This window comes from Pezoporus flaviventris, unplaced genomic scaffold (genome assembly GCF_033815535.1).
Source record: "Pezoporus flaviventris isolate CSIRO_AGI_PZ_B2104156 unplaced genomic scaffold, CSIRO_AGI_Pfla_v1 ptg000050l, whole genome shotgun sequence".
In the NCBI taxonomy this organism is placed as follows: Eukaryota; Metazoa; Chordata; class Aves; order Psittaciformes; family Psittacidae; genus Pezoporus; species Pezoporus flaviventris.
This window is the reverse complement of record NW_026892598.1, coordinates 2,307,219-2,332,646: the sequence shown is the minus strand read 5'-3', so window position 1 is coordinate 2,332,646 and position 25,428 is coordinate 2,307,219. Positions and strand designations below refer to the sequence as shown.

Below are 25,428 nucleotides of genomic sequence, written 5' to 3'. Positions count from 1 at the left end.
TCTTATCTCACATGTGGGTGTATTTAATCTCTCATTTAATGAATATATTTATTTAGATTCCTTAAAATAAAAATAAAAAGGCGGGGGGGGGGGGGGAGAAAGTGGTATTGTTTTCTGCTTGAAATTTGGGGTCTGGGGCAAGTGTTTTAAAACTTCTTATTGAGATAATAGGCATATATGAGTAGGTTTTGAATGGATCAAGGTTTTTTTGTTTTTACACTTCTTGATCTGGGGGAAAGGGGAGGGAAATTTTGACCTTAAAAATACTTAGCAATGTAAAATCAAGAGCAGCAAAACTACCTGCTGTAATCATAGGTGGAGGAATCATCAGTGAACACTTTTTTTTAAATGGCTTTATCAATGAAGATAGGCTACTGTCATAACTGTTAGGCTGAAAATGTAATTCAGCCCTTGTTACTAACCTAATGAAAAGAACAAGCAAAATACACTGATCACCAGCATAACTAGATAAATTATAAATATTTGATAGCAGGTGTGAAATATGCATATATTTCTTGTATAATAACACATCTAAGAGAGAAAGTTGAGGAAAACTTAAACACTTAACTATGTTTGCCATATTTTACAGAGGTGCTTTTGTCTTAACTGTTCAGACATTAAGAAAATTAGAAATAACCATGATCCTTGTTTGTATGTGCAAGTGGCCTTTTTTTTTTTTAACTCGGGACATTCTCTCTAGTACTTTCTGTCAAGAAGCAGTTGGGGTGTGTCAGAATCCTGGTGCACAGAAACATACGATAGACACTGATATTAAATAGCCGTATTTAGTACTCAGTAGTAATGCTGTACCAATAAAGTATTAGCTAGTAGGAATTTAAATGTACAAAGTTACAGTCTCTAAAAGGTAATTCAAAATAAATTTTAACGTTATTTAATGTTAAATTTTCCTTTTCCCCAAATTCTTCTCTTTAATATGTTACATCTAGTCCAAAAGAAGCATGTTATCTTCTACTAAGATACGATCTACCTGTGAATAAATAGTTCCGTATTTTTGAGCTGCCTTGTGTGTGAGATCTTACAGTTTTAACTTAAATAAACATAACTGTTTTAACAAAACCTAATAACCTTTCTTATGCATTTTTTAAACCTAATTGCAAGTCCGTAGGATTTTTAGTAATTTTTGTTGGAAACTTTAGTTTGCAGTACTTACTTTTTCTTTAGGTATTTCAGGATAGCATTATTTTTCAAGTATAGCTGATACCTTCCACAGAATTTGCAGCACTTTCTTGTATTAGATATATCCTCTTTAGTATACACACCTGTTTTATCAGTCTGAACTCCAAGTATCTACATTTGCAGCTTATATTTGCTTTGCTAAAAGAGCAAATCCTTGTTTTAAAATCCTGGGTCTCAGTATTAAAATATGAATTATAGCTATAAAGCTTACCTATATAATTTTAGTTTTACTAATATCACAGACAACAAAATGATTATATGTTTAGTACTGTATTACTATGTTATATACAGCACCAGCAGGTAAAATTTATAGTAAAACGTCAGTGCACATGCCAGAGATCTGCTGTATATAACACTTCTCACTGGCCATGTTCTGTTGAATAGTAGGACAGCATTTTTATTTGAAATCACAGTATCACAGTATGCTAGAGATTGGAAGGGACCTCAGAAGATCATCTAGTCCAATCCCCCTGCCGGAGTAGGAGCACCTAGATAATGTTCCACAGGAATGTGTCCAGGCGGGTTTTGAATGTCTCCAGGGAAGGAGACTCCACAACCTCCCTGGGCAGCCTGTTCCAGTGTTCCATCACCCTCACTGAGAAGAAGTTTCTTCTCAAGTTTAAGTGGAACCTCTTGTGTTCCAGTTTGTACCCATTACCCCTTGTCCTATCATTGTTTGCCACTGAGTAGAGCCTGGCTCCATCCTCGTGACACTCCCCCTTTATATATTTATAGACACTTATAAGGTCACCCCTCAGTCTCCTCCAAACTATAGAGACCCAGCTCCCTCAGTCTTTCCTCATAAGGGAGATGCTCCACTCCCTTAATCATCTTAGTTGCCCTTCGCTGGACTCTCTCCAGCAGGTCCCTGTCCTTCTTGAACTGAGGGGCCCAGAACTGGACACAATATTCCAGATGCGGTCTCACCAGGGCAGAGTAGAGGGGAAGGAGGACCTCTCTCGACCTACTAACCACCCCCCTTCTAATACACCCCAGGATGCCATTGGCCTTCTTGGCCACAAGGGCACAGTGTCGGCTCATGGTCATCCTGTCGTCCACTAAGACCCCCAGGTCCCTCTCCCCTACACTGCTCTCTAACAGGTCGTTCCCCAACTTATACTGGAACCTGGGGTTGTTCCTGCCCAGATGCAGGACTCTACACTTTCCCTTGTTATATTTCATCAAGTTACTCCCTGCCCAACTCTCCAGCCTATCCAGGTCTCGCTGGATGGCAGCACAGCCTTCTGGCGGGTCAGCCACTCCTCCCAGCTTAGTGTCATCAGCAAACTTGCTGATAGTACACTCAATTCCCTCATCTAAATCGTTGGTGAATATATTAAATAATACCGGTCCCGGTACTGACCCTTGGGGCACTCCACTAGTTACAGGCCTCCAACTGGACTCCACCCCATAGACTACAACTCTCTGGCTTCTCTCCTTCAGCCAGTTCACAGTTCACCTCACTACCTGATCATCCAGACCACACTTCCTCAATTTAGCTGTGAGGATGCTGTGGGAGACTGTGTCAAATGCTTTGGTGAAGTCAAGGTAGACCACATCCACCGCTCTGCCATCATCCATCCACCGTATTATTTCCTCATAAAAGGCTATGAGATTGGTCAAGCATGTGTCATGGTTTAAACCCAGTCAGGTAACTAGTTCACTCACTCCCAGTGAGTGGTGCCAGGCTGACAACAATCGAGGCCCCCGCCCTGGGGCTCTCCCCTTCCCTGCTCCCGGAGGAACAGGGAGGAGGATCGAAAGAGTGCAACTCCTATGGGTTGAGACAAGAACAGTCCAGCAACCAATGTACAACACAAATCACCACCGCTACTACCAACGACAACAATGATAAGAGAAAATAACAAGGGAAGAGAATACGATACCACCGTCTAAGAAACGAGTCCCAGCCGAGAAGCCCGTGTCCTTCCGGGTAACTCCCGGTTATCCCCCAACCCCAGGCATGACGTGCTGTGGTATGGAATACCTCCTTGGCTAGCCTGGGTCAGGCTCCCCGTCTCTGCTTCCTCACGGCTTCCCCTCCTCCCTGGCAGAGCATGAGCCTCACAAAGTCCTTGGTCAGGGTAATCACTTAGCAACAACTGAAAACATCGGTATCACCAGCACTGTTCCCAGGCTGGAAGTCAAAACACAGCACTGAACCAGCTACCATGAAGGAGAAACATGACTGCTACTGCTGAACCCAGGACAGCATGATTTCCCCTTGGTGAAGCCATGTTGACTGCCCCTCATAACCCTTTTATCCTTGATATGCCTTAAGATGGCACCAAGGATAAGGTGTTCCATCACTTTCCCAGGGATGGAGGTGAGGCTGACCGGTCTATAGTTACCCGGGTCCTCCTTCTTGCCCTTTTTGAAGACTGGAGTGACCTTTGCTTTCCTCCAGTCCTCAGGCACCTCTCCCGTTTCCCAAGACTTGGTAAAGATGATGGAGAGTGGTCTAGCAATGACTTCCGCCAGTTCCCTCAGCACCCGCGGGTGCATCCCATCTGGACCCATGGATTTATGGATGTCCAGATTGCTCAACTGGTCTCTAACCCATTCCTCATCGACTAAGGCGAACCGCTCCGTTGAGCTGACTTCGTCTGAGGTCTCAGGGGTACAGGGCTCTTCAGGACTGCCTGCAGCAGAGTAGACAGAGACAAAGAAGGCATTCAGTAACTCTGCTATCTCTGTATCTTCTGTCACCAGGGCACCCATCCCGTTCATCAGTGGGCCTACATTGCCTCTGGTGTTAGTTTTATCTGCCATGTATTTGAAAAAGCTCTTTTTGCGGTCCTTGACCCTCCTCGCCAGGTTTAATTCTAAGGAGGCCTTAGTCATCCTATCTGCCTTCCTACATAAGCAGCAGCCTTATATTCCTCCCAAGTGGCCAGCCCCTCCTTCCATGACCTGTAAACTCTCCTCTTCCACTTGAGCATATCCAGCAATTCCCTATTTAGCCACGCAGGTCTCCTGGCCCTCTTCCTTGACTTCCTATGTGTCGGGATGCTCTGATCTTGAGCTCGGAAAAAGCAATCCTTGAAATAAAGCAAACCAAGATGACCTCCATAGATGAGCAGCATAAGCAGGCACTTGATCTGCCTTCCCAGTGCTGCTCTGTGCATACTGCCAGCAGCACTGGAAAAATTTCACTCTTTACACCTAAGGACCACTTCAACATAATAAGTACAAACTATTTCATTCCTGCTGCCACAAGTAGTCCAATTATCAGAAAGGGATTGGGAATTACAGGGACTGGATGTGAGGACTCTTCAAAGTTGATTAGTAATGTGGGTGGCAATCAAAGAAATGATTTAGCACTTAAGGGATTGTGTAATTACTGTGAGCATAAATTGTTCTGCTTGCATATTATATATATACACATATATATATATAAAATAAAAAGAATAAAAAGAGAGAGAGTAAAAATAATTATTGTTTTATAAATTCCAGAAGACAACATGAAAGAAAGGGCCAGCAAACATGGAAAACTTGGTTTTTTTTTTCTTGTTTCCATGATGTTTCGATCAGATTTTCCTTGTCTTGTCATAGTTGATATAAAAATAATTATTAATATACATAACTTTAAAGTAAATTTTCCATTACTTTTTTTATAGGCATGCTGACTAAACTACATGCTTTGTAGGAAAGCCAAAAACTGGAATAAAGCTTCAAAGGCTAAGGATCAACAAGTTTGTTTCAAGAAGTGAATCATTTAGACTTTTATCTTTGGCTGGATATTTGCAGTAGCTGTGCTGAATCTTGACTGCAGTTCTCTACCCCGAATGACTGAGGCAGGGAGTTTGTCCCCAACACTGCAAACCGCTTGGTTTTGCAGATCTATTTGGAAATAATTTTGCATCAATGTAGTGTAGTCTGCTGTCCCAGTTCACTGCTGTAATGCAACTATTGATTTACTTTTACTCTGAAACAGTTACCCCCTTCAAAACTGCTGCAAGTATCTGAGGTACAAATTTCCTGATTCTTTTCTGTTGGGGTGATTAATGGTAGAAATACTACGTTTGAAAACAGAAGACTTCCTAAATCTTAAAGACATCTTAAAGATGTTAGATAAGCATTTTTAAGGTTTAGCAAACAGACTGTGTTTTTCAGTGCAAACATCTGCAAACTCTGCTCCTTCACCTTTGCTCCCTGTGGTTATGGTTGCATGGTATTTGGTTTTGGGTGCCTTTTTTTTTTTTTTTTTTTTACTTGAAGGCAGTTACAAAGCTCTATTCAAGCTCTGAAAGAAGTGATTTTTATTAAATTCAGCTGTAACTATAATCAACCATCTGTGTAAACATATAACATTACATTGAATTTTTTTTAAACAGCTGTCTTGGCAATGTGCATATTATGATAATATGAATACCATTGTTATTGCTAAGTCATTTGATTATATTATTTATACAGAAAAAAAACAAACAAAACACCCACTTTTTTTTTTTTTTCTCTTTAAGGGGTCAGATTTAGATATTTAACTAAGGGAACAAAAGTTTTGACTTTATTATATTGTTATTAGTATATTGAATCAGGCCAAAGCAATGGAGAGCTGAGACTCAATAAACTCATATAGCATTTTGACATGTATAATCTATCTAGAACCAAGGATGAGATAAAACTCCTAATTTTTATATTTCCTTTGTGCACATGAAGCATTTTGTTTAAAGAAAATTGAAAAAAAGAGTTATCCATAAATATTAAGGTAGAATATTTGTGACTTTTAATTCACTTCCTTAAATATGTTGAGATGCAGTGTGAGCAGAAGTAATTTAACTTGGAGCAACTAATAATTAAAAGGCAACCCAAGTATTCATTTCAAACCTGTATGGTCCATAGCAATTGTTTTATCTTAGCCAAGTTTGGCTGATTCATTACTATTATTTATTAGCTGTGTAAGCTCACCATGGGCTATCTCCTGTTATGTATTCTGCTTGGTACACCCATATGGGAAAAAGTCAAATTGAGTCTTAAGAAGCATTTGCTATGACCAGCATTGCAACATCTCTTTTTGTTCTCATTCTTGGAGCATTGTCTACAGCACACTTACTTCCAGGTGTTGCCACCAGTCCACTAGGTGAGCAAGGGGGAGAAAGCAGTTTACCCATTTTAAGAACTGTCAACTGAAGGACTTATATAGCCTTTTAATAACGATCATCATTGTCAATAACACTGTTTCTAACTAGGCAAATAGTTCAACTTAATGCCTAAACAAAAGCTCTTTCTTTCAATGAAACCGTATCAACAGAAGGGGTATTACAGGCATATCTGAAGAAAAATAGCCTACTGCCTTAGTATTTTTTCACTTTAAAAAGCAGACAATGCTATCAATTCATCTGAAATTTGCTTTGAACTTTGTATTTATTCAAACTTTTAATTAGAATGATTAATGGATTTTGCATGGGTCATGTTTTGAAGCCAAAAGGACTGGTTAGAAGTGTGTCTACTAAGCTAAATCCTCCAGTTCTGTTCAGCTCTGTTGAAACTTTTTAAAATAAAGTGTCCAGCAGGCTTGGAATTAGTATTTCCAGATTAATGTAAATTCATTACACATTTCATTCTGGTTTAAATGTAGCTTTGGAGCTGTAACAGAAATGGTCCTGCAATATTAAAATATGGAGGCCATCTAGACTCAGAGTATTATTTCGCTAATAAAATCCTTTCAATCAAAAAATCCATCAGCCCAACATCTGATCTCCAAAAAGATACATTGGCTGTTGCTGGGGAAGGTCTTTCTGTTTTCAGAACAAAAAGATGTTAAACATTCATTTCTGGAGTCTCTTTTGTACTGTCAGGGGAAAAGGAAGGATGATGATTGGTACTCTGTATAATGGGATGGTTTATTTAGAATTAGAGAAGTATGTCCAGTGTTTATGACTGGAGTTAACACAAATTGCAGTAGAGTTGTTTACCGGCTTCTCAGACTATTCTTTTGGATGTGCTAAATATTTTAAGTTCTTTTTCAGGCCTATAATGCTGTGAGGGCTTTTTTTTTTCCTGATAGCTATTTTAATGTATCTGAGGACCGTACCTAACAAGCTATTTATGTGATTAGTGTGACCTTTTTTTGTAATTGTAGAGGGTAACTTTCAGTCTCCATGGTGAGCTTTGTAGTTTGGGGATGCACATACTTTAAGGTAAACTTCTTCATGCTGTTGACATTAATAGTTAAGAGCTTAGATAAATATTTAGCATTCATTTAAATTAGTACGATGCCTGATGAGGCAATTATGAACCAATGTTTGTAGCAAAGGTTGTTATGTAGGGACTATAATGCCTAATATTTTATGATACTGCATTTTCAGCTGTTTCACAGCACATTTATTCTGAAAACACTAGAAATTAATGAGAATGCACATCCATGTCAGCATGCAGCCGTTTTCAATTTTGTTACCTGCTTTGAGAGAGAAGAGCAATAGTAAGCAGCAGCTTCTGAAATGTTGATTTAGAAAGATTCATTTGATTCAGAAGACATACCAAAGTCTCACAGCTCTAGTATTCTCCAGCCTTTTTATATTGAAAAAAGTCCACTGCTAAGGAGTGTTACTTAAACATGTACACAAAGGTTCCACATTAAATGTCTTGATTTTTTTTTTTTTTTTATTTTTACAGGAAAGCCTTTTTACTTCTGTTTATGTATGCATTTAAGCATTGAATACTGATTAACAGCTTGTCTTTGAAATTTCCTGTTTTATGTCAATGAATTAAAAAATTACAAGTTGACCAAGTACATAATTACCATGTCCAGGTTCATCCTTTCCAGTGTTTTTTCTTTTCTCGTCTAATAGCATAAAAATAGAGTATACAGTCTTTGTGTTTCCATAAATGTAATTTATAATTCCACAAATTTAGGGAAAAATGTACAAACCTCAAATAATAAAGTGGTTGTACACTCTCCTTATTATACTGAGGTAAGATCAACAGTAGATTTCAGTTCCCCAGAAAAGAAAATTAGCATGATTTCTATTACTTTCATGAGCTTAAATAGTCTCACAGACTATATCTTACTGCCAAACCTGAGCTTGAAGAGTACCAAAAAAAAAACCAAACCCCAAAACCCTGAAACCGAAAAAAAGTATAATTGACATCAGTATAAAAATAAAGGGAAAACTGCTGATTTCCTATTAAGTTGCAATTTCTTTGTGAGTCATATTAAATTAAGCTTTCTTTATATTTTATTATGTAGTCCTCATTCATTTCTCCAGTACTTAAGAGCCCTTCTTTCTAGCTTTGAGTCTTTTGTTGATGTTCAGGACAAGATTTCCAGATTCACCTGCTGCTCTTGGGCTCTTCTCTTGAACATCTCTCAGTTAACACTGCTGCCCATAGAAATATACGTTGTACTTGTTATTTCAAATACACGGGTTGATTTGCTGCTTCTACAATTTTGGTGACTGCATCATCATGGACAGGAGAGAAGGGAGCAAAGGAAAGGCATGTCTGATAACTTAAGGTGAGACCTATTTTTTAGTGTGGAGTCTGAGCTGCAGTTTGTCTTTCAGCCTGGGTTTTGTGCTACTTGTAAAATCATCGCACTCCCTTACCAGAGTTAAGACAAGTATCATCTCTCTGTATCTAGATGTGACATAAAACCAGATTAAATGCCCTTTACTTTTGTGAAATTAATTACTTTCCTATATTGCTAAGTATGTGATGCTGTGAGTATTTCAGTGGAAGTGTAAATAAATTCTGTTACCATTCATAAGGACTGCTGTCTTAATTCAGTTAGTATTTTTACAACAGCTATTTTGTTCTTACAAATATACTTCGAGCTTGCTTTTCTAGAAAGGGGTTTGTTCGGTTGGGGGTTTTACTTTAATTTCTCAAAGTTTCTGTTTATCATAATTTTATCAGGGTTCTTGTGTGTGTGACAGGAACTATAATTGTACATTTCTTCATGGTATGAATACCTGCCATATACCTGCCTTCATCTCTCTCTCTCTGATTTAAGCAGTGTCTCCAGCAGACTTCATACACAGGATACACAGAGGAATTACCATGGGTGTTATGTTCTTAAAGGAGAACACAGAGAGCAGCTTACTGCCTTCTCTGTTTACTTTTGTACTTTTTCTTGGAAAAGAAGGCTTTTTCTTTTCATACTTTGAATGTGAGCTTCTTAGTTTGCTTTCTCTGAAATGCTAAGTCAGAATTATGAGCTTTCATGGCCTTGTTAGATTCCTAAGAGTACATCATATTATTAAATTTCCATTTATACGTTTACATCCAGCCTAGCTTGGTACTCAGTATACTTCCAAATGTCAGAGTAGAGTTTAGTTAAATCTGTCACTGAAAATGATGTATCTCTAGATTAATTTATTTTACAGAAGGTAAGGTTGAATCAGCAACTGTATAGTATACTCCAGAAGGTAATGCTGGTTTTCTGAGGTTCCTAAAGTATTTTTTAACAAAAACTTTCTTTGACAACAAAACTGCATGAGTTTTTTGGGGGGATTTTTTTATTTATTTATTGAGTTAGGATGTGTGTAAGTTTGCTTAGGGTGGTGCTGATCTTTTAGATATCTTAACACTGACAGGCTGCACACTAACCTTGCCCTTTTCTGGGGCTTCAGGGTGAGTGACTGAGCTGTCTTAGATGCTATTGTAAAAATCATCTCCTGAAAGCTGAGTTTTGAATCTGCCTGGAAGTGTGTATTAACTCAAATATTGCATTCGTCCCCCATGCTGTGCTAGAATATCTTAGCATAAATAGACATGATTATTTATTAATAAAGCTTCAGCTATGAATATGCTGCTGGATACACTGTATATATAAGTTCCTAGTTATGGCAGAAGAAATCCTGAATCTAGTCAGCTATTTGAGTCTTCATTTCCATAGGTAACGTTATTCTTTGTGCTATAGACATTTATCATGTATTTGAGTAAAAAGCAAACACACAAATGTGAAGACTGAGATGGCTTGCATAGCTGATAGCTGTGGCTTTAGAAGTCCATGAAGCACTTAGTCTTCAAAAGCTTCTGCTTTTTTTTCCACGCTGAAAGTGGAGTAGGTGGTATATCATATAATAAAGGTGGGAAACTGCAGGATATTCTGGATGCTGAAAGCTTATATGGGTTCAAGCAAAAATAGGCATGTTCATGGTAGATTAATATGTCAAGATCTACTTAATGCGAAGTCTGATGAGTCCTTGAGTTAGAAGTCATTTGAGGCTGGGATAAGGTTCTACAGTAATATTTCTGCATGACTTTCCTATTCTTGTATTTTTGCCTGGGCACCTGCTTTTTGTAATTCTTCACAATATTGTTCTAAGTAGGCCATTTGTGTCTCCTAGTATAGCCCTTCTTTTGTTTTCTTTTTGCAATTTTTTGGCTCACACAACTTTGTAAACATATTCCTAGTCTGAATTAGGTTCCGTTTCTCCTTGCCGTGAAAGGGACCAAGGAGGGGAGGGGAGTCTAGTGAATTTAGCTGTGGCACATGCAAAAGATATAACCCTCCTGTGGGGAGGGACTTAATTTCATTTGTGTCCTCTCTGGAGTGTGGAGTTTTGACTTGACAAAGAGACATACAGTTTTTGCTGAGCTTTTAGCCATTCATATTTATTTGTTTGTTTTCATTTTTACTTCTTTGGTGGATACTAGTTGTAGCCTTTATTTAGCAGAAAATTAACATGAAAATTATTTAATAAAATTAAGCACAAATATCAGATTTAACCACAGATAATAATTTTCCTTTTGTCATAATTTTCTTTTCATTCTTTAGTTTTCTGCGTCCAATCCAAATGTGAAAGCTCTTGAAGTAGAGAAAAATGTGTTATTTTGCTTGTCTGTAAAACGTCTCAGATATCTATAGCATTGTCTAAAGGTCTGGATTTTGCTGGTAAGAGGGAAGTACCCCTGATTACTTAGCAAATAATAAACAAACAAACAAACAAACAAATGTGAAAGCTTCACACATATTCCTAAGACTAGGGTGATGCTGTAAGAAGAGATTTAATTTGTTGAGTTATTTAGATTCCAAGAGAAAATATTTTGGGTCTGTACATGTGTTAACAGACTTTGAATAATTACTTGGTTCAGCTAGAGAAATCCAACTCTATCGCCACTGTGCACCTAATGCTGTTGTCCAGTAATGACCCAGAAAGGAGGCAGGAATGAGCTGATATCCTGATTTACGCAGGAGTGTCACACCGGATCCTACAGAGTTTCAACCCTCAGGATATTGCTGGCAGGAGAGAAGTAGGCATCTGTGCAAAGCTCAAATCTGGTTAATGGCTAAATAGCTCTCAGGCTATAAAAGGATGTCTCCCCCATGCCTGTGCATGTGAATCAAATCCTGTTATATTCCGGAACTGAAAAATGGACAGATTCTGTACAACTGGAGCAGTGTTTTTGTTTCTTAATATTCTCTCTCTTACATAGCATTTCCATATTGTGAAATTGAAGCTATTTTTTAAACACACTTTTTTTTTTTTAACTACTTCAGTTTCCCCGTGTTAGTCACCAGTTCTCTGTTATAACAGCAAACAAAATCAAAACTGGGGGTGGGAATGAATCTGGACAAATAAACTTAATATGTCAGAGCCATTTCATGCTGGTTTTATGTTTAACAAATGAGTAAGTGACAAAAAATTCTGATGTGTACTACACATTTCACAAAGGGCAAGAGATAAACTCTGTAATCATTTAAATTCAAGGACAGTTAATAAAAGACTTTCCTGTTACTCTTAGAACATTTTTGCACTGTCTGAAGGACAGTTTGAATGGATGCTAATTTTCTCACCACCAAGGTCTGCTGCCATTTTATGACACACGTGCTACATAATTACAGCTGCATTTTCTCAGAACCTTCAGTCTATCCCTTTCAAAATAAAATGGTGTTTCTCTAGAATTACATTGTATGGAGTATGTCTGTTTTGTGCAGTGTGGAACAAGGATGATTTTTGTTGTACATGAGGCATAAAGCAAAGAAGCCATCATTTGTGAATGGTTCTGCAGAAAAAATAAAAACAAAAAAGACAGGAAGTGATGAGAATTCTGTCCATGGTTTAAAAAAAAACATTAAAATGCATTTTTGTTATTTTATTTTCTTCTTTATTGGAATTTGGTATTTGAAATTGTGAGTGAATTTTACTAATGTAAGGAGGATTTAGCATATTATTTGGATGATCTCCATTAGATTTATCCATAGCGAGTTGTACAGTAACCATATCAGTGGGCCATGGCTGCCTTTTTTTTCACTTGTGCTCTGTTAATATCTAAGGCCTTGTATGAGGGGACATTCATGGTAGAAAATTAAGAAAAATTAAAAATAGGTTTTGTGGCAATAAACCAATTGCAAAAGAAACTATTTTTTATTCTTGTCATTTTAATATAGCTCTTATTACACAGTGTGAATCAACCAAATATTATCACCTAGTATTATTTAATACTGTAACATAGACCAACGTACTGACATTTGTACAAGCTATCCAGTGCTCCTATATGTAGTATCCTTACAGATATGTTTCCTTTTTGTCTTGCCTGGAGCTGTTTAATGGCAATTTTTTTGTTTCTTTGCATGCCAAGGAGTTTCTTTGGGTTATGATGCATCAATACCTTCTATAATTATTATAGTTCATTAAAAGATTATATATTGTATTCCAGGTGAGGCATCGATAGTATATATAGGCCATATGTAGGCAGACCCTAATATTTAAACAAATCCACATAAAACTTGCAGAGGGGTGCTTGAATTTCAGGCTTATTGCCCAGAACATGAGTGTCTTTTCTTTGTTCCTTTAGATTCACTGTTTCATTTTGAGAAGGTCTTGCTACCTTGGTTAGCCATAACAACAACCTTACTTTACATGATAAAGTAAGGTGACATTGTGCATTCTTTCTCCTGTAAGCTCTTGTTCTTGCTATGAATTTTGCATTGTCTTAGTAAAGATGTGATTTATCTGCCAAGGTTACTTGTACTCTACCCTGGAGGAGCTGTTTGGGATCTGATAGTTACCAGAGTTCAACTGTACGTTTCAACTTCTAGACTAATAATTAAAATGGTGATTATTTGGAGGAATTAATATCTGTCATTTAAGGGTATAATTTTTCTTTATCAGAGAAAAATTAAAATGCTAAAATAGAAACTGAAATGCAACATAATACTGGGCTTTGAATAGTGAATAAATAAGTAGTTGGTTTGGTCTTAATAGAAAAAGTATTGGAGATTTTTTTCAAAGATGTGTGAAAGCTCTCTTTCTGAATCGTGGTTATCTGCAACATTTGCTGGTTTGGGGAGAAGGAAGGCAATAAACTGGATTTTTGAATATGAGTTTTTGTGAATTTTATATTACACAACTCTTCCTGTAGTATGAGTAGTGAAAGCTAAAGTGCTTTTTAATTCTGTGGTGATTTTGCTTACGTTTTACCACATAAGTGAGTTACTAGTTTGACTGAATAGAGTTGCTGCCTTCAGTAACTACTTTCACTTTTTTTTTTTTTCAGTTAACATATGGCTTATACTCCTCAAAAAAACATCTTTCTTAGAAATCAGTAGTGTTACGATCAAATTATTGAAAGCAGGAAGTAGAAATGAAAGTCTTGGAAGGGTAACGATTGACTCAGTTACACAACTGGAGGCATCTAGTTTCATTTCAGATCTACTCAGGTAACCAGCCCTTCCAGTTCTCCCTCCAGAACGTCACAGATCTCCCGTAAGATCCCTAAGCAATGGCACAAGGTTTTTATTCATGCACCAAACTTAGCTAGTAACTTTTCAGCTACTGATTACTTTATGTATATCCCTGTGAGGACATAAAGGATAAAAATCACTTTTTAAATGTATGCTTACTTCCTGTGGTGTGTATAGTGTTCAATAGGTACTGAGTGAAATGCACTTTTCAGGAAGGGCTTGTAATTGTTGCACTGCAAATTTTTGCTACCCAGTAAAGCCACCATCAGTTGCATATCCTATAAAAAAGTGAGTAGAAAAAGGAGTCCAAAAGACTAGAAGAGATCTAACATTGTAGAAACTACAAATGGGAATATGGGAGGTAGAGGAAATCTTGATACAAAGTGCATGAATTAATAAATGCTTGTAACTTTGAAAAACAAGCTACTTTTTCTATTTTCTTGAAGCAAGTGCTATTTCAGGATTTTGTAAAGGGAGGTAATGCAGTCTAATGCAAGAGAGAAGTTGCTTCTCAATGCCATATTTATGGTAAAAATTTGTGAAGAAAGAGTGTACCAAACAAAATTGTAGGTGCATAAGATCACCTATATGGACATGTATATTTAAATACAGACTGTGTGAAAGGTGAGAGCTAAAAGGTACTCTGCAAAAGATTTGGATTCAGAAGCTGTCATGTAGAAGCTAAAGTTAAATAATTCAGTCTCCCCTGGGACTGGAAGGCGAAGCATAATACTGAAGAATTACAGTTCACTTACAATGATATTGCCAAGTAAACCCTAGAGGGAAAGAAATGGAATTTCATTCCAAAGATTTTAACATTATCTTTCTTTTGTATTCAGGTGGTGAACTAGCAAACTGTCCAGCCCCATTCATATATTTGGTTTTGTTTTTATTTTATTATGTTGGGAAGAAAAAAGAAACAATGGTCAAAAAAAATGTGGCCGCTTCTGTTCCGAGAAGGACCAAACTGGTAGTGGAGTGTGCTTTTGTTTTCCTGTGGCTTTCCTGGGCAAGCTTTTCTCACCATTTTTTCTCTGGCTGTTGTGCAGGTGGTTGACCAGATTGACACTCTGACGTCTGACCTGCAGCTGGAGGATGAGATGACAGACAGTTCCAAAACGGACACGCTCAACAGCAGCTCCAGCAGCACAACAGCTTCTAGCTTGGAGAAAGTCAAGCTGCGGGGCAGCACACCACACATCAAGCCTCCTGCACACCCCTCTGCTATCCTTACTGTGCTGAGGAAGCCAAATCCGCCTCCTCCTCCACCACGACTGACACCCGTTAAGTGTGACAAGCCTCCCAGGCTGCCTCCTTCGGCCAACCCCGTCAAGACTAATGGCACCCTGCTGCGAAACGGGGGCTTGCCAGTTGGGCCCAGCCTCATCCCAAATGGAGATATATGCTGTACACCAGGCAGTAATTTGGAGAAAGTTGCAATGCAGCCTCTGATGCACAGACCTGAGAAAGAGCGATGTCCTCAGCCTGGAGCAAGGGAACGGGTACGATTTAGTGAAAAAGTACAGTACCACGGCTATTGCCCTGATTGTGATGTTCGGTATAACATTAAAAACAGGGAGGTGCACTTGCACAGTGACCCTGTGCGTGCTATGGGAAAGCTGCCACACCACTGCCCTCCTCTGCCGCCTCCACCACCTCCACTGCCTGCATTTCCTCTGGAAAATGGAGGGTTGGGGTTAAGTCCCAGTAATAGCTTCCCTCCTCCAAGACCTGCAACTGTGCATCCACAAACTGCACCAAAACCCCAGAAAACCATCCTGAGGAAATCAACTACAACAACAGTGTGATGTATGCCACTGGAAACAACTCTCTCTTTTCCTATATTTAAAGATAAATAGGTAATGAGCACTTTCTACTTGAGCAATAAAACGACCCAAGTGAAGTGGCATAAAAATCACATGGTAAGTACAGAGGAACACTTGTTGATCTTGTACTCACAAAAAAATGTTGTTATGGCAAAGGATGCTGAAAAGAATATTTATGCTTTAAATTATAGGTTGCAAACATGTATTTCAGTTTTGTTTGTGTAGTGTAATTTAAAAGACAGTGAAAAGAAAGTTCAGTTTGAAAAAATTGAGTGATGGTTCATGATGGATTTCAATCTGACATAAGAGAATAATCATTGCTCCTGGGTTGTGGGAAACTTCCTGTTTTTAACAAGTACCTTTTCAAATGTGATTTGATGAAGCAAAGTGGAGTACCAGATAACAAGTTTTGACTGAATTCTAGCAGATGCATTTTTTTCTCTGCCTGACTGCTGACTGCTTGATCTAAAGCTTTCTGTGTGGAGCAGTGTAATAAGGAGGTAATCCTCGGACTTTCAGGCAGCTTGATCTTTGATGGGGAAGTAAATAAATTGACAGGTATGCTGACATGGCTCTCAAAAACTGAATTATCTTGCATTTTGTTTCTCAGCCACTCAGTTGTGCCACAGCCAAGGTGAAGTACAGAGTTTTCAGATGAACAGGGATAGTCCCATTAGGTTCCCCCCTCTCCAATTTCCGTTGCTCCATCTGCAAAACGGTAGTAATATTTTATCTCACATGCGATGGCGATAGATTAAACCAACAAAGCTCAGTCTTAAATTTTTCACAAGGCTTTCATCTGGTGCCTATATATTTTTTGAAGGCAAAGAAAATTTTGCTTAAGGCCTTCAGGGGCATCGACTTAATTTATGTAAAGAGCTTTGAAGTTGAAAAGCTCTGTAAAATTATGAAGCGTTAACATGCAAAACAAGATATTTTACAGTTATCACATTTTGATGGTGACCCCAATTAATATTCTTACTACTTGAAAAAAGTCCTCAGTGGTTTTAATTATTTTATGAAAGAAATTCTTATATTCTCACAAAGAGAATTGTTGGGACCTAAAGTTAAAAACCATCCGATCAGTGATGAAAATCTGATAATAAATCTGTTATTTTCAAAAGTTGTGCCAGATTAATCTCAAATGGCCAACAGCAAATGCTATATAAAGATGTTTTTCAGCTAAAATATAAAATGTACTGTATGGCAGAATGGACAAAGCAGATTTTTAATGTAAATTTCAATTTACGTGCAATAATACATATTAAACTGGAAACCAATCTTCCAGCCATTTCATTGTATACACATTATAGTACATTTATAGTGTTTAATCTGACTGAAGCAGCAGCATCAGCATTGATTTTTACTTGCTCAGCATGCTGCAGCGCAAGGTATGCAAACAACAGTTCAGACCCATCTTTGGTAGCAGTTACATAGTGATAGTTTTTAAATTGGAAAAACTAGTAGGGAATTTATCTCACAGGCCTGTTTTGTGGTGCAGAAAAGCCTAACAGAGCAAGTTTCTCAGTCATAATTTTGACAAAGTATCTGTAGTAGTCTTGGGATGGATCCAGAGAGCACAGGCAAGTTAGCTTTCATGCCTCGTCTCAAATGTTTTGACACATGGCTAGCTCATGTTGGTCAAAGAACTCTTTGTAGCTAAGACTGGAGCTGCTGGAATAAATAGACTTGATCAGGTATCCTGCTGCAGGAGAGTTGTCCACAGTCCATTGTACAGTATATGTCAACCTGTTCAAGTCTCCTACTGTTCTCTGTTTTTTCATATTTATTCATGTATGGCAAAGTCCCCATGTTCCTACATACTTGGAGGGTTTTGTTAAGAAATTGCACCTTGCACTGTATGCATCAGCTGGGCTGCAATATTTCATCAGTGTAAGCAGGTGGGACAATGTTTAGGTTGCCCAGTGTTTTGTGATGCTGCCTCTGTTAAAATTTTGGGGCAGTTTTCTTACTGTTGAGATAATCAGTCTCCTCTCAGGTTATAAAAATGAGTAAAAATCTCTCATGCAGGTATGACCAGGAGGAACCTAGAACCTTTAATACTTTGCAGGACTTTTTTGCAAAAAACAGTATTGTAGGACTATGTATCTGTTTTTTTGATGTAAAAATATTTTTTACAGGTAGATGGAAAAAAGTTCTGATCCAGTAAAAGAAGTAGAACATAAACAGCCACTGATAGCAAGCAACAGTGTGCTTTGAACAGTGGGTAGGACCAGGACCATTTTGCTGCCTTGCTTGGGGAAGATAGAAAGCAGAGCTCCAGAAATTGCGGTATCTTCTCCTCAAGAGTTTTTTTATTTTCACCCTGAAATATTTGATGTATATACTAGGACTATTTAAGGAACTGAGCACAGTCTACCTCACTGTTGGTTGTAAATTATGTTCATAATAAGAAATTATATCTTTATATGAGTTTTCTCAATTTAGATCTGTCCCTTGATGTTTTTTGCCTGATCTTGTAGCTGACTTCTGTGCAATTTTGCAAGCAGTAACAGAAGAAATAATTTACTTGAGGCAGGAAATGTAATAGGTAAATTTAAAAAAAAAAACAAAACAAAAAACTTTGAACAAATTTGTTTAACTATATTCTTCAGCAGTGCTTCCATGATGATGACTACATTAAACTCAGAGCTTTTTTTTCTTTGTGTAGGATTATTATTATTACTTGTAACCTAATTTTCAATGCTTTAAGCATAAGAGAGCAAGAAGACAGACAGTCAGTGGCAGAATTTTTCATAGAAGTGTGTGTTTCCTTTCCAGTTCAATGTTGCTTTTGCTAAGTAAAAGTTAGTAGTGCATGTCAGTCTCTTTCCTGGATAAATTAGTATAAGAAAAAACAATCATGATGATAAAATCTTCCAGTATATATATCTAATGGCTACAGAAAATTTTGGGTTTTATTTTTTGCAAATACAGTTGTGATTGTGTACGGGAGCTACAAATTGTATAATCTTCTGTCACCAAGGAGTAACTAACATACTGTAATTTTAATGGATGACTGTTTTCCTGTAGTTTCATAGTTTCAATGTGATTACGTGGTCCAACCTTACAATTTTAATTTTTTTGCTTCAGATCTGTGTGAGACAAAACATTTGTGTTTAGCAGTCATTAAGATGAACTACAGCCAACATCAGTAAAAGCTGACCTTTGAAACAAAGCCAGTGTACTTTCCTTACACCCACTGCAAAAGGATTGGTTACAGAATCTTTCTGGTACTACATAAATAGTTCTTTGTATGTCTGTATGTTCCAGTTATGTCCATGTTTATAAAAAAGATTCCACAGTGACAGCCACTCTGGTCAGTGTTAGATTTGCAAATATTTGATATAAGAAAATAATGATTGATTGACGGTAATACAAAGCAAAACAAAAAAACAGAAAACAACCTTTCTGTTTCTCACAATATCATGTATTTACTCTTATGAGAAAACTATATATCAGTTATTTCTCAACGGTGTATAACAAGACACGTGAAGAAAGATGCTTATGCTACTATGTAGTAATTGTTACAGATGAAAATGCACTTATTTTGCATTGGACAGTACTACATCTCTGTACTGATGAAACGTTTGAAAGACATGACTGAAGACAACTTCAAAGTTTATATATGCCCATGTGGACTAGCTTCCTCATACTGTGCTACACCGGTCCAGTGGAATCAGTACCAAAAAAATGAACAGATTAAGTGAATTTTGTTTTGCTTGCTTTCCTTCTTTTAGTTTGGGTTATAAGACAGTATGGGTCTTTCTATACCTGTAAGAAACAGGGGCTTTTTTTTTTTTTTTTTTTTCATTTAAAGCATGGAGCATGCATATGCTTGTAAAATGACTGTAGCACAGTGGGAACAGTGGGTATAGCAGAGGCAGAATTGGAAAAAGTAGAATCAGGCCATTCTGTCCACGCTGAAAGCACCAAAATTCATCTGCATTTGAAAGCCGCCTCCATTTACAGCAGAAGATTTAAAGTACAGAGGTATTGAAGAATGTTCATAAATAAATTTGCTGAAACCTTAACTTTTACTACATTACCTAGATGGGCAAGTATTTGAAATGCATCTCTCACTGACTAAATAAAAGAATAAAACTAACTTTTGCTGTTTAGGATGTAACTGAAAAAAATGAGCGATATCTTCCTTAAAAGTAAGTTCTAGTGCTTAGAATTGAAGGTAGAGAAATACAGAAAGCTATATGCTATTCAGTAGGACTTTCAGAATTAGCAGGAGGGGAGTTTTATTATTAGCTGTCATATGAATTTAGAACCTGTTAATGACTGCATAGAAAACATAAAATTTAGTAGCATATAGTAAATAAAGAAACTGTGGTTAACTGCTTTACATCCTGTCCTGTGCACCAGGAAAATGATAAATTTAAAAGGAGATTCTAATGACTTAGTAGGAGTTTAGTATTTCTGACACTTGCCCTTTAGATACAGCATGGAAGAAGATATGATGCATAATCTCACTGCCGAGTAGGAGCACTGGGAGGCAAGGACAGACTTCTTCCTAGAGGAACTGTATTCCTAGCACAGCAAAATTTCTAGATCTGATACTAAATCAGGTATAAGGGACATTATATCCCTTGCATAGCCAGTCATGTCTGGAGGTCAGTGTAGTAAGAGGACAGTGCCTCAGTACATTACAGAAAACACAAGCCACACAATTTCCTCAGCATAAGTTTTAATTCTACCAGAATTACTTGATATTTGGGTAGTTTGAAAGTTTGGCTTTTTGTACCCTTCATTATCTTCTCCTTTCCAACTCCTCCCTTTCTTTCTCCACAAATACAAGGTAGTATTAGAATGGGGTGAAGTTTGCTTCTCTGTTTAGCTTTACTTAATTTGGATCAATATCACTAAAATTTATTAGGTGTGACAACAAAACACTTATAAAGGGTATCCAGATACTCTCAGTTCTCTTTTCTCTGGAAACATGCTTATCATCAACAGTGAGTGCCAAGAATTGGACAAGAGAGGAAACCACTTATGTTCCATGTGTTGGCATGCATTGAGTGATAGTGGACAGCCAGATTCCCTATACTATCATTGAGTTTACTTTTAAGCAGGTGATTGAAACTGAAGTGTCTATGGTTGTCACAAACTAAAGGTGTTGTATTTCACACATTGGAGGGTTCCTTGATGTGTCTGATGCGATTAAATGATTTGTAGCATTTGGGTCAGTACTTTTTCTTCTAAAGATTCAGAATAAAGATTCTTATGCTGTTCTTCATGCTTGAATATTGGAGGAGAGAAAAGAGTGGGCATTTTTTATCATCTCTTCAAACAACATCAAAAGCTTTGTATCAGAAATGTCTGTAGTTTCTTGTCAAATGGGGCTGGACTTCTAGACTGATCTTTGCCTGAAGAGGTTCTCTTGGGCTCTCAACCTCCCTCCAAAGGTATTTTTCCTCAATATCCTGAGCTATCGGTCTGTTTTCTAGAACATAGTAGTAAATCTATCAAAAGACTGAAATAAAACACTTCTTTCCTGAAACAATTTTAATGGTATATTCACTGATAAGGCTTTACATGCTTAGAAATTCCCTTGAATGGAAACTAGGAATCAAGTATTTAAAATAACATAACTCTGATATTTTAAAATGCAAGGATAAAAATACTGAGTTTATTTCATTCAGCAGGGTTTCCACTTGTCAAGGTTTTAACCTCTAAGTGTGTAATGCTTGTGATAGAAATGGGTGATGACATTCTGTGCCTCTAGAGAAATTTGCTAAGCTCGGTTCAGGAAATATCTGATGCCATCAAGTTAATTTTATATTAGCTGACTTAGGAACAAGAAAGTATTAAAACTAAAGAGACTGTATAGGGTGCAATATCCCAACAAAATAAATTTTCAGTTTAAAGGGACCTAAAGGAGTAAAAGAATGCCAAAGAGGAAACTAAAGATTTCTCACAGCTAGCTATATAGAGAATGATTTTAAAGCCGAGTTTTCATTGGTATTGGGGCAAAATCAAATGATTTGGAGGATAAACAGATTAATCAGTGCTGCTGAATAGGTGTCAAAAGTGGGAAGAAAACATAAAAACAACATAAAAATTCATTATGAAATGTCCAGAATACAAATTTTGTTCCAGCTTCGCAACAGTAATGTGTCAAAAATACAAAGGTTTGTATTTTACTGCAAGATAGATCGTAGAGGTAGACATGCATGTGGGTGTCAACCCTGTACATGGAGGAGCTGGAAGTGAATGCTACAACTTGACTTCCCTGGTGGTGGAATAGGTAGTATTCATTTGACTTGTTTTCCTTTAGTTGATGTGCATCTACCAGGCAGCTTCCCATCTGTACAGCCTTGGTCTGGTGCAGGGGTGCAAGCCTGGTGACATTTCAGTTGAATTAGTCTGTGTTTCTGGGTGTCTGTCAGGCTACCATTGCCGGGTGCTCCAGGTGCTACCAACTGCTTGTTCTTTCCCAGCTGCAGTGGCAAGTCTTGGAAGAACATCCCAGGCACTGACAGATTCTATCTGTTTTTTTCATGTCTCACCTTGGACACAGCCAAGCTTCTCATAAAAGGTACAAGACTTTTTAGGAGTCCATTATTAACCCTCATCTTGCTGTAGGCCTACTTGAGAGTTTTTACTCTATCCTTCTAGTTGCAGGCGGTGATATTGGAAGAAATGGACAGACCCAGTCCATTAATATGTGGCTCCATGGCTGATGTCACCATCTGAATTTGAGTTTTTTTTTTTTATAATGTTGTGGACTACACAGCACCAGGCCTGCTGGTGTTGGACGGGATCTATCCTTCTCAAACTGGCAAGAGGGTCTTTGTTCCTGACTTAGTGGCGCTGATTGACAGGGCTTTAAACTAGACTTGAAGGCAAGGAGGATAATATTAAACTTGCCCCAGACAAGCCGTGGAATGGCACACCAAAGTAAGAAGGATGGGGACCTAGTGAGGGCACTGAGGCTGTTTCTCTGAGACTTGCTTTTATGGAGGTGAGACAGTGGCTCCTGAGGTAATAGGAACCAAAGAATACTGGTGAAATACCTCAGAGAAATTAAAGGGGACAGCCCAGCTGGAGTGCTTGGTGGGACAAATACCATGACTGGAGTGTGGCTATTGATCTGTATTGGAATCCCTAGTGTTCAATATCTTTGATAATGACATAGACAGTGGGATCAAGTGCACCCCCAGCAAGTTTGCAAACTACACCAAGCAGAGTGGTGCAGTTGACAAGCCTGAGAGATGGGATGCCATCCAGAAGGGCCTGGACAAACTTGAGGTGTGGGTCCATATGAACCTCATGAAGTTCAACAAGGCCAAGTGCAAGGTCCTGTACTTGGGTTAGGGTAATCCACAGTACCGATACAGGCTGGGAGATAAAAGAATTGAGAGGCCCCTGTGGAGAAGGACTTGGGGATACTGGTGGATGAAAAGCCAGACATGAGCCAGCAGTGTGCACTTGCAGCCCAGAAAGCCAGCTGTATCCTGAGCTGCATCAAAAGAAGCAGGCCAAGGGAGGTGATCCTGCCACACTACTCTGCATTGGTGACACCCCACTTGGAGTACTACATCTAGCTCTGGAGTTTAGGAAAGATATAGCTCTGTTGGAGCAGGTCCAGAAGAAGGCCAGAAAAATGATCAGGGCTGGAGCACCTCTCCTGTGAAGACAGGCTGAGTGTTGGAGTTGTTCAGCCTGGAGAAGAGATGGCTACGGGGAGACTTTATTGCAGCCTTTCAATACTCAAAGGGGGCTTTTAGGAAAAATGAGGACAGACCTTGTAGCCAGCCTGTAACAACAGGACAAAGGGTAATGGTTTTAAACTAAAGGAGGACAGATTCAGATAAGATACAGGGAAGGAATGTTTTACAATGAAGGAGGCGAAACACTGGAAGAGGTTGCCTGGAGAGGTACTAGATGCCCCATTGCTGTAACTTTTCAAGGTCATGTTGAAAGAGGCTCTGAGCAGTTGAAGATGTTCCTGCTCATTGCAGAGGGGTTGGACTGGATGACCTTTAAAGGTCCCTTCCAACCCAAGCCATTCTGTGATTTTATGATCCTGTCCCTGATCTATGCATGTCCTTAAGGATGGAATGCAAATTCTCGTGCTTCAGAAAGCACGGACTTGATTAAATGCTGCTAAAAGTATTTAGTCACATCAGCAGTTTTACTTGATGTGTGATGTCAGGAGAGGCAGTTAAATTGTGATTAAGAACTTTGAAAGATAGAGTGGCAGAAGGGTCAGCTCGGTGCAGGGATATGAAGAAATGAACTTCTGATGGCATAGTATAAATGTCAGCCTGGCTCATGTCCCTAAACAGGTGTGAACGTTTCCACTTTGGGATCATTTACATGATCATGCAAAGATACGTTGGTACCATCTTACATGTGTATGGTGTATCCACAGTGATGCCTTTCTGTAATGATAGTATGGTAGCTGATAGTGTAACTCTTCTGTTATATAACAAATACTTCTTCCAGTGAGTGTACATCTCCAGTATTTTACTATCATTGCTAGTTCAGAATACATCTTTCTAGGAGACTTATTAATAAATTACAGGCATCACAACACCAAAGTTCATAGATTAATATAAGGACAGGAGTGTTTTAGCTGTTATGCAAAGGAGTCTGTAGGCTTTGGAGCAAAGATGTGTTGTGCTAGGGAAATAAGGAGAAGGTTCTTCACTGAGAGGGTGGTTGGTGACTGAAACAGATTCCCCATGGAAGTAGTCACAGCCCCAGGCCTGTCAGAGTTTGTGGAGGACTGGGTGATGCTTTTAGTCATACTGTTAGTTTTAGGCAGCTCTGCAAGGAGCAGGGAGTTGGAATTGATGATCCTTATGGGTCCCTTCCAACTTCAGATATTCTATAAAAGAATTCATGCTGGTGGTCATTAAACATTTACAGATGGCAAGCATTCTCTGTAACAGCTTTTCAAAGAAAGTGTTTAGTACAGAGGTTTGCTATTTGATTCACTTAGGTTTTAGCATGGTAAAGTACAGGCCAGGCCACATGCCTGGCCACCTGGGTTAGACTTGCCCGCTTTAGTGGCTATATATTGAAGCAGTGATTCATAAAGACTTACTGTCCTTACTAGTTCCCATGTCAGATACAGCAAATGCCAGCAGCAAAGAATGGACCTGTCTCTGGCCAAGGCTGAGCCCATCAGTGTTGATGGTAGCATTGCCAGGATAACATATCTTAAAAAGTGGGGGAACCAAAATTCTGCAATTGCAGCTGGAGGGGTGAAAATTTGTGAGAGAAACAAATTTGCAGACACTGAGGTCAGTGATGGAGGAGGGCAAGGAAGTGCTTCTGAATCCAGACAAAAGATTCCCCTGCAGCCCATGGTGCAGACCATGGTGAGACAGGCTGTCCATCTGCACCCCATGGAGGTCCATGGTGGAACAGACTCCAACTGCAGTCCATGGAGGACTCTGTCAGAGGAGGGGGATGCCCAAAGGAGGCTGTGATCCCATGAGCACCCTGTGCTGAAGCAGGGTCCTGGTAGGAGCTGTGGCCTGTGGAGAGAGGAGCCCGCACTGGAGCAGGTTTGCTGCAGGACTTGTGACCTCACAGGGACCCACACTGGAGCAGCCTGTTCCTGAAGGACTGCAACCTGTTGAAGGGACCCACACTGGAGCAGTTCATGAAGAACTGCAGTCTGTGGAAACAACTCATCTCTCCCTGTCCCTGCTTCATCTCATGAGCCTTTCATTCCGTTTGTTCTTCACTGTCCAGTTAGGAGGGAGAGAGGGAGAGAGGTAGAGTGGTTTTGGTGTCTAAGAGTGC

At 38.7% G+C, this 25,428-nt stretch overlaps 1 protein-coding gene across 2 annotated transcripts in view; it reads left to right on the top strand.

The window, feature by feature from the left end:
• PRR16 (proline rich 16) overlaps positions 1-25,428 on the top strand; it is a 159,640-nt gene that overhangs the window by 97,700 nt on the left and 36,512 nt on the right. For both annotated transcript variants that reach the window (XM_061468688.1, XM_061468689.1), the window contains exon 2: positions 14,881-15,753. In XM_061468688.1, coding sequence (XP_061324672.1) covers positions 14,881-15,639 — 759 coding nt within the window. In that variant the 3' untranslated portion in view covers positions 15,640-15,753. The remainder of the gene's footprint in view (positions 1-14,880; positions 15,754-25,428) is intronic.